General features: G+C 44.7%; 1 protein-coding gene across 11 annotated transcripts in view; it reads left to right on the forward strand.

Annotated features, from left to right (window-relative positions):
- ERI3 (ERI1 exoribonuclease family member 3) overlaps positions 1-12,667 on the forward strand; it is a 132,256-nt gene that overhangs the window by 25,883 nt on the left and 93,706 nt on the right. For all 11 annotated transcript variants that reach the window (XM_070404919.1, XM_070404915.1, XM_070404909.1 and 8 more), the window contains one exon: positions 6,871-6,987. In XM_070404919.1, the coding sequence (XP_070261020.1) occupies positions 6,913-6,987 (75 nt within the window). In that variant the 5' untranslated portion in view covers positions 6,871-6,912. The remainder of the gene's footprint in view (positions 1-6,870; positions 6,988-12,667) is intronic.

The raw sequence follows: 12,667 nt of genomic DNA on the forward strand, positions 1-12,667 counted from the left end.
GTGTCAGCTCTTATTATTAGAATTGCTACTAGTATTATTCTGATTCATGGCCTCATAGTAAGCTATTGGAGTACAGCAGGTGGCTGGGAGGCAGGCCCTGCTTCTCTGGGGAACAGAGAAGAGCCTGCAGGCCCTCTGTCAACATAGTGGACAGAGTCAGACACTACCAGGAAGGTTTTTGTTTGTTTTTTTCTCCAATGGGATGGTAAGTTGGATTTGGCATCCTTCCACTTCCATGCCCTCCCTTAGTGCTGCCTCCGGGGACCTCTCCTGCACAAAACGTGAAATTTTTTTAAATTAATTCCATGACAAACTGGGGGTATACAGGTTGTTTGCTGCCCTGAAGGGTTGGCTTCATAGAAGCCACTAATATTTGAAGTTATTACAATTGAATATCTAAAAATGTCTAAACTGAGGCTGATCCAGAGTCATGTGCACGTAGAGGTAGACACAGGCATGCATACCCTTGGACTTTTGGTTTCCTTCACTTATTGGAATTATATATATGTTTTTTAATTCAGATTTCAGGAAAGTAAATTATCATTCACTGTGTTCCACTCCCAACAAAAAATAGCGGTATTCATTTTCAGCCTCTTTTCTACATTTAAATGCTTTGGAGTCTATGGGGATGGGTAAAGAGGGACATGTAGGTGAAAAATCAGCCTTTTAAAGCTCCGATTTCTTTACCCTTCCTTGTCCTGAAACTTCGAGCATCAGCTCTCATCTGTCAAAGTGTAAATCAGCAATTAAAACCCAAACAGCCAAATGCCAAAGATGACCCGAAGCACAAAGCAACTGACAAACAAGTCCGGACAAATCGACGGGTAATTTATAAGCTTTGCCCTAAAATCTAATTATTTGGCAATTCGAATTTGCAGCCAGCCAGGGCTCGGCAATAAATTTAACCCGCCATAAATTATTTAGGAGCAGGCTGTGGTGTAAATCAAAACCACGAGTGTTTGTTTAAGAAATAAGCTCCTTGTGCATAAAATGTCTTTTTTTCCCCCCGAAGAAGACACTGTTAAGCAAACCATGCCCCATTCATTGCCCAGTGCAGCCCTCACTTCTCACTCTCAACTTCCCCTCTTCACTGTGGCCAGGAGGCTCCTTGATCCCTTGGAGAAAGGACCTGCCTTTGCATGGGACTTTGATCCCAAAACCAAGTATTTGGATACAACCCATGTTTTTGGCAAGTACTACTTTTTCTACCTTGTGGTGTGATGCTACTTTTGGATTTTATCAAACCTTTCTGTGGAGGGGGCATACATTTTTTGGAATTTTCTTCAGAAGATGGAGGGAAGCGATAGATTAATTGTTACTGTCTGTAAAGTGAGGGAATGCAGTTCCTAGGTTGAGAGGGGGAAACCATGAAAAATTATCTGCTCATTCCCTTATTTCAGACAGGACCATAGAACCATCAGCTCAGGCAAAAGAGAATCTGTATTTTGGATTAAAGTCTGTAAGAACACTGTACTATTAAACCCTCGGTCCCATTGTCGAGAGATTCCAACAGTCTAACTTAAGTCCCTCCTGCTTAAAATCCTTTTGTTGTTAGTCTAAATTCAACTATAATCTTATCACTGTAGACACTTTAAAGGGAGTTTGAATACCCTGTGAGCAACCTACACATTTATTTCTTGTAGCCTACAGATGTGGGTGTGAAATTTCATTTGAAATGCTGTTGCAGTTTTGTCCTCAGCTTATCAAGTTTATCTGAGGTTCTTAGTTGAGCAGTTAGAAAGCAGCTACATAGAACCTTTGCTCCAGCTTAAACCTCTGCTCACTTAAGAAGGTGAGAGAATATTTACTTGGTGCTTTGTTTTTATCTCTCTGTCTTCCCTCCCCTTAAGAAATAGATTTGCAGCTGTCATTTTATTGAGGGAGACAGCGGATATAATTGGTTTAGAACCATGGATACTTTGAAAATCTCACGTCCTAAGGCTTTTGTCCTTAATTGTCAATTGTGGCCAGTTCCCATCCACCATCAGCTTTTTGGGTTTATGGTGCTCTACTTTCTGATAACCTAGTGGTGCAGGCAACTTCTAGATGGTGTAGAGTGACCAACTGTCCCAATTTTAGCCCTGAAAGTCCTGTGTTCCAGGAAACCCTTGGTCTGGACAAATAGAAAGCTGGGACATTGGCAGTCTTTAGCAGTTGAGGGAGGATAAGAAACCGCTTAAAGATGAGAGGCAGGGGATCAGGTAGAAAGTGCTTTGGAGCATTCATTCCATGTTGGGGTTTGACTTCTGGCTTCCATCTTTGTCACCTTAGGTAGATCACCTCTCTGGTCCTACGGAGAACTTAGTCAAAGCAGTGTGTTTTCTGTTAGAGCCATGTGCTTGGCTTCTGTCTTGCCATTTGTCACCTCCTTCATATGTTTACTCATCAAATGTTGAGAGAGTGGCCCGAGCCGGTTTGGCTCAGTGGATAGAGTGTCGGCCTGCAGTCTGAAGGGTCCTGGGTTTGATTTGATTCCAGTCAAGGGAAAGTACTTCAGTTGCAAGCTCCTCCCCAGCCCGGTCCTTGGTCAGGGCGTGTGCAAGAGCCAACCAATCAATGTGTTTCACATCATTATTTGTCTCTGTCTTTCCCTCTGTCTTCTACTCTCCCTAAAAATCAGTGGAAAAATATCGTCAGGTGAGGATTAAAACAAACAAACAACAAAAAAACACAAGAAAAACAAACAAACAAAAAAGTTGAGAGTGAAGTCTGCATGCTAGAATGGAGCTGGGCGCTAGAGATGCAAACTGAAGGCTTATCATCTGTGTCACTGCAGCCATAGTGGAGGCTCTTTGGTAGCAGTCCGCTAGGACTTTCTGCCTGGATAGCCCACATTTATTGCTCAGGTAACTTGAGAGCCAGTGCAGCCCTCACTTCTCACTCTCAACTTCCCCTCTTCACTGTGGCCAGGAGGCTCCTTGATCCCTTGGAGAAAGTAGACTGAGCTCCCTAAAGACAACCTTTCAGACTAAAAGAATCAGATCTTTCTTGGCCCTTTAAATTTTGAAAGCTATTATTCCTACTCTCTTTAAGTCTCATTTTCCCCATTTGGAGTCCCAGCTCTGTCCCTAACTAGCAGTATAACTTGAGCAAGTGACAGCTTCTTTTTGGGCCTTAGTTTATTTGTAAAATAGGGATAATAATGATTCCCACCTCATGAGTTGTTAGGGGGATTCAGTGAGATCATTCCTGTTAACATTTAGCAGAGTGTCTGCCACATAGTAAACAATAGATGGAAGGAATGAAATGATTTCATTTTCCGCACATCTCCAAGGATGCCCAGACTCTGAGCACCTCATAGAGAGGAGCCACATCTCACTGTATTTATCTGTGTCCACACCTAGCCCCTGCCTGGTAAATAGTAGGTGTTTAATAGTATTGGTGTATGACCTCATGATGATGATGATATGACCTATCTTCCAGAATTAATAAGGGTAAAATAAGAAAATATATTTGAAAGCACACTGTCAACTGAAAAGTCTAACACTCGGTATGTTCCTCCTCTAAGATACTTATCTTAGCGCATTGTTCATTATTTGTTCATGTATCTTTTCTGCTCATTAGTCTGTGGACTTCTCCAAAGCGGAGACTACATCTTTTTTTTTTTTAATATATTTTTTATTGATTTCAGAGAGGAAAGGAGAGGGAGAGAGAGATAGAAACATCAATGATGAGAGAGAATCATTGATTGGCTGCCTCCTGCATGCCCCCCTCTGGGGATCAAGCCCGTAATCCAGGCATGTGCCCTTGACTGGAATTGAACCTAGGACCCTTCAGTCCACAGGCCAGCGCTTTATCCACTGAGCCAAACCAGCTAGGGCTACATCTTAATTCTAAATCCTGCTCCAACGCCTGTACAGTGTCTTGCACCCAGTAGATGTTCAGGCAGTTTAGTTTAATGCAAATGACATACAAATGTAAGGAATTGTGAAACTATTAATAGGGGAAGGAAAGAGGACTGGTAAGTGCAAACTGGTTCTTTCCTTCCTGGCACTACCTTTATACAAGCAGACACTCAACTACTCCTTAAAAAAACACCAAAAAAAAAAACCCCCAAAAAACCCCTTTCATCATTTTCATCATTATAAGGGAATGATGAAATTGAGTGAGAGGAAAGGAGAAGGGGCAGGAATAAGTTTCAAATAACTTCAAAACTACTGCCCCTAGAAGCTGGGACTTATGCACTTCTTCATAAGCTCTTGAAATTAATGTGATCAACCTAAAACTTTGAGGTAACCTCTGTGAGTTACCCCTCTTTTTTCATGGAGCTGAGGCTACTTTTTCCTCTCTAGGAGGGTGATAATAAGTGGGAGCACTTCAGTTGGCTCTATTTCCCCAAGAAGCCAGCAGCAGGAAAGTTTGAGGACAGACCCACAGTGGGGAAATCCGCAAGCCAAGTTTTCAGAGAATCTACTAGGAATATTGACTCGGTGCTGGTCAGAGCAAGAGCTTACTGTTTTATAAAAAATACTAATGAAATTTAGATCCATAATAACATTTCAGATATCTAAAACAAACCACGTGCTTGTAAAAAAACGAAAAGAGATAAACTTTAAGCCATAAATTCTTGGTAATAGAGGGTTTTTTCCTATTTGTGTTTGATATATATTTTTGTTTCCAGAGGAATGTCAACCCCTAATTTCATAATGTATCACGGGCTTAAGAAAATTGAATTTAATAAAAGCCAGAGATGAATGACATCTTTAAAGGTCCCAACACTTGTCTTTATTAACGGGACAAACTGCAGGTCTCCAAATACTGCTTCTCTCAAAATGAAAGTTTAAATGAAAAGTACAGTTGTGTCACAGGTTAAATTTCATTGTGGGTCCAGCTAACATTGTTAGTAAGGAGCTGGCTGTATTTGTTTCCTGAGACACCAGGGCAGCCAAACTCACCAGGCTATGGAGCTCTTTCTCTTGGGGAAGTATTTTTCTGCTTACTGGGAGATGAAAGATACATTAGAAATGGAGGAGTCGGATGAGCCTGACTCAGATGCGCCCCACCTTAGAGTTAGCTCTTGGAGGTTTGGGATATCTGATTTTTCAGAGGGACCAATATGTATGTTGTGTGTGTGTGCCTCAACTTTGTTTTTTAAGCACTACACTCTTCCACCTGGCCAGCTTTGTAGTGCATTGTGGAGAATGAGAGGCCCAGGGAAATGGAGAACATGTTGAGAGGAGAAGCATCACCCAGTCTAAGCAGCAGCCTGGCCTCCTCTCTGCCCGCCCCCCCGCCCCCACTTGGCTTCAGCCTTGCAGCCTCTTCCTTCCTATTTTGAGGGGCTCCTGTCAATTTTCCCATCTTTGGGGATCACCCCAGGGAGACCAGTCAACCAGAACTTTTTAGTTTCTCCAACGTGAAATCTGACTGGCTTGATTTGGTCTTCAGTCTTGCTGTAATGTGTTGGATAAAAATGGGTGCTTTAAAAATCAGCCAGATAATAGTGAGTATGTTTAGAGGGCTGGAGGAAGGATATCTGGCTACCCTGGGATATCAAGGCGATCGGCCCTTTCTCCTGTCTTTCCATGTGCTTGTTTCCTGAGTGTAGTCAGGTATTAACTGTTCACTGTTGCTTCTCCAGGCTCTCCCTGGACAGAACCAATTTGCCTTGATTTTAGTGATACTGGAAAGGTTCTCTCCAGAATGGGGACTTGGGATAGGGATGCTCCTGGAACTGACTGCTGGGACCACTGGGTGGGCAGAGCGCTCTCTCTCTCTCTTTCTCTCTCTCTCTCTCTCTGCAGTGGAGGCCTTTTCCACATGCTAATTTTACTCGGAGGATTTTGCTTTTATTTATTTTTTTATTATTTCCTATTTGTCTCTTCCAGATGTTTTCAGGGCAGTTTTTTTGTGTTGTAAACTAATTCCATTCATGTTTTAAAAATTTATGAAAGCGCTAATAAAAATGTCAAAGTGGTAAAAATGTTAGCTTTTCCTCTGCTTTGATTAAATTTTGCAAACTGTTTTTGAATATTAAAAAGCAATAATTTTTTTTATTCTCTCTGCTTGCTTTCCCTCTTCTCTCTGGTGCGTGTGTGCTCTCTCCTGCCCTCTCCCCCCTCTGGTGCGTTCCTCCCTTCCCAGGAGCGATGTATGAGGCTTGCTGCACAGCCAGCGTTCTGCAAGCCTGTTTGCACACCAGGACCTTGGTGCTGTGCATCTCTATTAAATAACGGAGACAAATTAATCTTAGAGACACCAAACAAATTGTCACTCCTCCTTCTCTTCCATTACGTTCCAGTGGACTGGGAAGGGCTGGTTAAGCGATTTGGGGTGGGGGAGCTGCCTAGGGGGAGGGCTTGCTGCCTGAAAGAAAGGTGGGAGGCACTAGCTCTTATTACTCTTACTCAGTTTTCGCCTCTTTACTATCCCCTTTGGCTTTATTTATTATGTTTTGTTGTTATTGTTTTTTATAAAAACTAATGAAACTCCTCAGCTCTGTTTAAACTTCATATACAGGAGACTGTGCATTGGTCTGATGGCTGATTTTCTTTATAGCTGGACAGTCAGGCCCCTTCCAGGGCAGGGACCTGGGTCAGGGGAAATAAGGGCCCCCTTTTCGGGGCTCCAGTGAACCACTTGCTAGAGAACCACTTGGGGAAACTGGGGCAGATTGTACTAGTGTCTACCTTCTCCTTTCCAGAGACAACGGGGATGGGGCATGTGTCCAGTCCCTGGAACCTGAGCATGTTCACAGTGGGAGGGTTAGGACTTGACTGAGTTAGCATCATCTCACTCAGTCTTGGGTTTGGCCTAGCAGGAGGTACTGAGTTCAAAACACTCTCTCATTCTTAACTCTGCGTTATTATTTGAAATGGTTGATTTAAAAAACAAACAAACACTTCTTCTTCTGTGTATTTGCCATTCCAGGAAATCATCGAGTTCCCCATCCTGAAGCTAAATGGCCGGACCATGGAGATTGAGTCTACTTTTCACATGTATGTCCAGCCCGTAATCCATCCACAGCTTACTCCCTTCTGCACAGAGGTAAGGGCCCTGCAGGTGGCAGCAACGGCCACTGGGGCAGGAGCTTTTGGATCATTGGTATATAGGCTCATTAGGGAAAGTTAGGTCTTATCAGCAGCGTAGGCCGGTGCACATTGGACCCAGCAGTTGGCTCTTTACAAAGTCTGCCACTCCATTTGGGCCACTCTGGTCATTGGAGACCCAGGGAGAACAGTGGCACAATCTGTCCCAGTTTCCCCAACATTTTCCCTTTCTTGTAATCCCTACCCTTCCTGGTGATGGGGCAGTTGGAGTCAAGGACCAGGATGGTGCTTCTGGGGCTCAGATTTATTTTCAGTTTCATTTCCCTTAGGATCCCTTGACAAGAGATGAAGATTTCAGCTTCTTAGAAGGAGAGGTTCAGGGTTTCTTAGCTTTCTGACGATGTTTCTCTGTCCTGAGGAAAATAGCCCTATATGAAACATCAGTTGAGTTTGTAGGTAGGAAGCACACTCTATCACTGAGGAAAAAGAAGGGCAATCCAGTGGGGGAATGAGCACAGCCTGGCCAAGGCTGAACTGTCCCTATCCTTGTCCTAGGCTGGTCCTGAACTCAGCCACCTTGTCAGCAGGTCAGCATTAGCCCTGTTTTCCAGTCTGGGAAACAGATCTTAAATATGCTTGCTGGAGGCTCAAATGAGCTATTGGCAGAGAGGCTTCCTGAAGAGTTCTGACTCATGACTGTACGGAGAGCCTTCTGTGCCTGCTTTCCCCTGTGATGTGTTATGTTATACTCTGTGGTGGCCACAGGCTGTGGTGAAATCACAAGAATAGTCAAGAATATGTAGTAACAGAGGTGATGGGGGAACATGAGTGTTTCCAGAATCCTTTCAGAATTTGGGGCTGGGATACATTAAGGCTGTGACTTCAGTTGGAGGCCTACTTTTACATATGAATGAAACAGGAGGAAAGAAGGTCTTGAGAAACCCAAAACAATATTGGTTGGAGGAAGCTGGGGAAGGACCTGCCTGCCATGGTGGGAGGGCCCAGATACGGGGGTTCAGAGGGTCATTCCTGGGCTTGATGCCAGTGTTTGCTGCCTGACTCAGGTGGGCCTTTTGTTACAGGCATCCGCCTGCTAAGGTGTCTAGTCTCTCAAGTCTTTTGTTGTTCTAGCTAATGATATTGAGGTTCTTTCTCCTTTTTGGGGTCTACTGTTCCCCACCCCTTTCCCTGGGAATAACCTATGCCACCAGGGGGTACCAATTGTCTTTTTTGCCCCTTTTGAAAAATCAACATTTTAATGATGGTGATGAAAATCCCCTTCCTTACAGGAGGAGAAGGGAAAACTTTCCTTAAACTAGTAGTTACTGAGCCCTCCATGGGCCTGAAAGTGTAGTATCCTCTGTCCTTCTCTTCCTCCTCTCTGTGTAGCTTCCTCTTGGGGGATTCAGCTCCGGCTAGGCTGCTTGGCATAGACAAGGAGGCCCAGATTTGTCAAAGTTGCTGCCTGTTTAGGGATGGAGCAGAGCACTGCTGGAGCTCGGCCTGGGCAAGAGTAGATGCTTTATAGTATTGGGAAAAGGGTTTTTTTTTTAGAGTAGGGCTGCTGCTTTTTTTTTTTTTTTTTTTTTTTTTTTTTTTTTTTTTGAGTGGGGAGGGATTGTTGGACTATGATGAAAATTTCTAGAAAGTTTCACTCAAGGACATACATACATAATTTGGATGGTAGTAGGCATGGTGGTGTTGGGAGATCCTTGTTGTGAGTATGAAAGTGTGGCAGGCTTCCAGAGCTCAAAACTCTCCCTGACCGGGTCGCTGCCTCTGTCCAGCCTCATATCTCCCTGCTTCATCTTCCCTTCACTTCCCTCATCCAAATGTCACCTTCTCACAATCTACCTCTGCACATGATGGTCCTTTGCCTGGGTGATGCTCCCTCTCTCCTCCCCCAACCCTGCTTGTCCCCTAAGACTCTGCTCAGGGTCACCTTCTCTGGGAAGGCTGGGAAGGCTGGGTTGTGTTCACCCCAACATAACACTGATCATTTCCATTATAGTGTAATTATTTATCTTGTCTCCCCACTAAACTCAGTGAGCAGAAACTAGATCTGATCCATCTTTGTCCCATCATTAGGGCCCAGTACCAAGCAAACACTTAATACATGTTCCTTAAATGGATTAATATTGTCAAGGAGTTATTCGACCACACCTTGCCTCTCCTAGAGTAACTGTACTGCTGACTTGCTCTTTTGAGAAGTAAAGTCTTTGGAAAACCTTGGATGATCTAAATATTGCTCTGTCTCCATACCATATGGAACTGCTATGCAGAGAGAGGCATGGACACAGGATGGGGGCCATTGTTCTCAGACCTCATCCAACCTGGCAGTAATTGCCTTTCCAACTAGCAGCAGTTCTCAACCTGTGGGTCGCGACCCCTTTGGCGGTCGAACGACCCTTTCACAGGGGTCGCCTAAGACCATCCTGCATATCAGATATTTAACATTACGATTCATAACAGTAGCAACATTACAGTTATGAAGTAGCAACGAAAATAATTTTATGGTTGGGTCACAACATGAGGAACTGTATTTAAAGGGCCAGAAGGTTGAGAACCACTGAGTTAGAGGGACCCTTTCATTAGTAAGTGTGAGGAACAATCCCAGAGCTCCTGGTTGTGCCTAAGCAGCTCCTCTGGTAGAATTTTCTCTCTTGCACAAGTTCTTAAGAACTCTGGCGTGTGTGTGTGTGTGTACACACAAATGACACATGAGTACACACATGAGCACATGCTTGTGCTGGGGGGAAGGAGATAGGCTCAGTGCTAGCAGGAGGCAGAGGGATTCTGCTTTGGGTGAGTCTGTAGCCCACATACAGACACTTACTGCTCTGTGTAATGAACATGTTACTGGCCTTTTTGAGGTCCTTTCTTACCTTCAGTTGATAGCCTGGAGATATGGTTCTGACAGGGATAGGAAGGGATGTGTTTCATTCCTTCCCAAGCCCTATCCCTACCACCTCTAGAATCTGCTCCAGCTCATCAGATCTCTGTCTCCAGCAGCTGGACTGCCACACAGTCCCTGACATGGGCAGTCTTTTTTGTCATTGTCATTGTTGTGGAAAAAAAAAACAACTAGAAAAATACCCATTTTGCTAAATGCCAGTAAAGGGCTTTGTCTTTCACCTGTACTTATAAAGGGTGAGATTTATTGGTCTTTTTGTCTGAGGAGAAAGAGTGGGTCTGATTATCAGATTGCACACCAGAGACAAGTGCTTATGTAATCAACAAACTGTCTTGGTGTCAGAATACGATTGTGTTGGAGATAAACTGTGAAAGGAGAAAGTGCTAGATGCTGACATACTATTGGCACCAAGTGTCTTGGGCTGCTTCCTGTAGTTGCTACTGTTTGTGATGAAGCCAGCTCATTCCTGGACAAAGCCCTTGTGTGGGTAGGGGATCTCAGTAACCAGCCATGTTATCAGTCAGGGTCAAAAGCCCCTCGCCTTGTGGTTTCCGAGTCTGGAGAAGCGGGAGTTAATCTGTAATCCCTCAGTGAAAGGAGCCACAGAACACACATTAATTCTTCCTCTCACCTCTCCTGCTTTAAGTGGTTAAGGTCTCTGAGCTCTGTTTAGCCTGTGAGCTCTGGTTCTCAGCCTAATAATACTTGGCTTTGCTCTAGTACCTTTCATTGTGAGGATGCGAAAGCTTTTTACAAATATATATTAACCCAAGTGGAAATGAGCTTAAACTGTAGCATGAAAGATTTAAGTTATGCCTAAGGTAGAAATTCCCAGTAGTTATTTTATTAAATTGTCTCTTGTCTCTCTCTGTCATAGCTTGTGGTATAAGTCTTACAGGTGTCTTACTGGTTGTCAGTGTCAGGTAGAGGGACTAACTTTCTTAATTTCACTCCCTCTTCAGCCAGTGCCTTGGCAGAGCTGAAAAGATAGCAGTCCATCCTTGGAGGAATTGATAATACAGGGGAATGAGGCCTCCCCCTGAAAGACTGCCTCTAGTTGAACCAAGAGCTCAAGCCTCTGTGTCTCTGGGGATTGAGTCAAGCCCTTTAGGAAGTCAGCTGTAAGCTGTGTCTTGCTGGACCACCAGTGTGGCATGGGTAGCATGGAGAGAGAGGGAGCTGAGCTCACTGGGTTCCTCCCAAGCTGGTAATTCTAGGATTACTGACCACTGCAGAGGAGTCTGAGAAAGCCCCAGGACCCTAGCGCCCCACCCCCACCTCCACGGTGGAAAGAGGAGGCCTTGTCTGTAGTGAAGCTCCCACAGAGCAGCACCCCTGGTTTTCCTTTGTGGTAGAGTAATTTTTCTCTCCCAAGCCAGGGATTTCCCTAGGGCCCAGAGCAGGTGCTTCTGGGGTATAGAGATGCTGACCTAAGTTCCATCTCCAAGGAGGGAGGGTTCTTGGCAAGGGTGCCATTGGTTTCCTGTGTGTCTGGAAGCCTTTGGCATTGAGCTCATCTGAGTGACCCTTGATGGCAGCCAAGAGAAGGAGTAGCCCTCCCTTGTCCCAGAAACTCAGACCAGATATGAGACTGGCCCACAGACCCTGGAGCTTTCCAAGAAATAAGAATGGATGTGGGCCCTCTTCCAGGATAGTCCTGACCCAGAGCTCCAAGCTTGGAGATATAGCTCGGCCCTGGGAGAACTAAGCAGAAGAGAAGCTGGGCCAGAAAGGGCAGTGTGGGTACATGGGTGGTAGTCAGTCATCTGGATATGGAGCTGGAGTTGGTAACAAGTCTACTCTGGACTCTGGCCCGTGCATGCTGAGGCACGACATGGCAATTGCCTGCTCAGTGTGTGGCTCTGGAAGGTGTACTTGCTCTGGGTGGTAGCGGGGCTGGGCATAGGAAAGAGCTGCCAAAAAGAACACAGATCCAATGAAGGTTTTCATGTTTTTCTTTACTGCCGACTCCCTAGTTCCTAGAATGGGGCCCAGCATGGTGTAGGCTCTCCATGAATAGTTGTTGACTAAATCAGAGGAGCCTTAGCACTCCAGGATTAAAGCTGCTGACCCTGGCTCGTCTCCTCCCTGCCCCCAGCCCTCAGTAGACCATCTGTTCTTCTCCTTGGCTCAGCCCTCCCTCTGCTGGGCAATTCTCTGGTCTCCCAAGCAAGGAAAGGGTGTGGAGGTGCCAGCCGGGTGGGCATGCTGTGGGTTAAAGCCTTTTGAAACAACAGTGTAGTTAATCTTTCTAATTTATTTTCCTTTTAGACCATGGGAAGTCTGTAGGCAGCAGCTGTTACCCAATTAAAATACAGATTAATATAAAAACAGTTTCTGGAATATAAAATAGAGTGGCTGTGTCCTTACACTTCCTTAAAATACCACCTAATAATGACTTGATGAACTACAGAAACCCACCTAGAGGAACTCAGCGTTCTTAAAATGAAAATTTCTTCCCTGAAAGGTGTGTATTACCATTCCATGTAAGTCACTATGAGAAAATAACCTTCCCTCTTAGTGCCAGCGGTTCCTGTGAGTTGGGTATTTGGTATTCATTAAATGTAATTATAGTTTAATTGGAGTTTAATCTGCACCCCCAACACTTAAAAAAATAAGAAGTTTCCAAGCAAACCTTCGATGCTACTGTCTCTGGAAGTAGCCAGGGGCACAGTGGGCATGGTGATCTCCAGCTGAGTCCTGTTCTGTGGATGGGGACCTCCTGCCTCAGATCCTTGAGGCGATATGTTCTAGTCTGTGCTTG

This window comes from Myotis yumanensis, unplaced genomic scaffold (genome assembly GCF_028538775.1).
Source record: "Myotis yumanensis isolate MYYU_CA2020_CCGP unplaced genomic scaffold, mMyoYum1.0.hap1 SCAF_2, whole genome shotgun sequence".
Taxonomy (NCBI): domain Eukaryota; kingdom Metazoa; phylum Chordata; class Mammalia; order Chiroptera; family Vespertilionidae; genus Myotis; species Myotis yumanensis.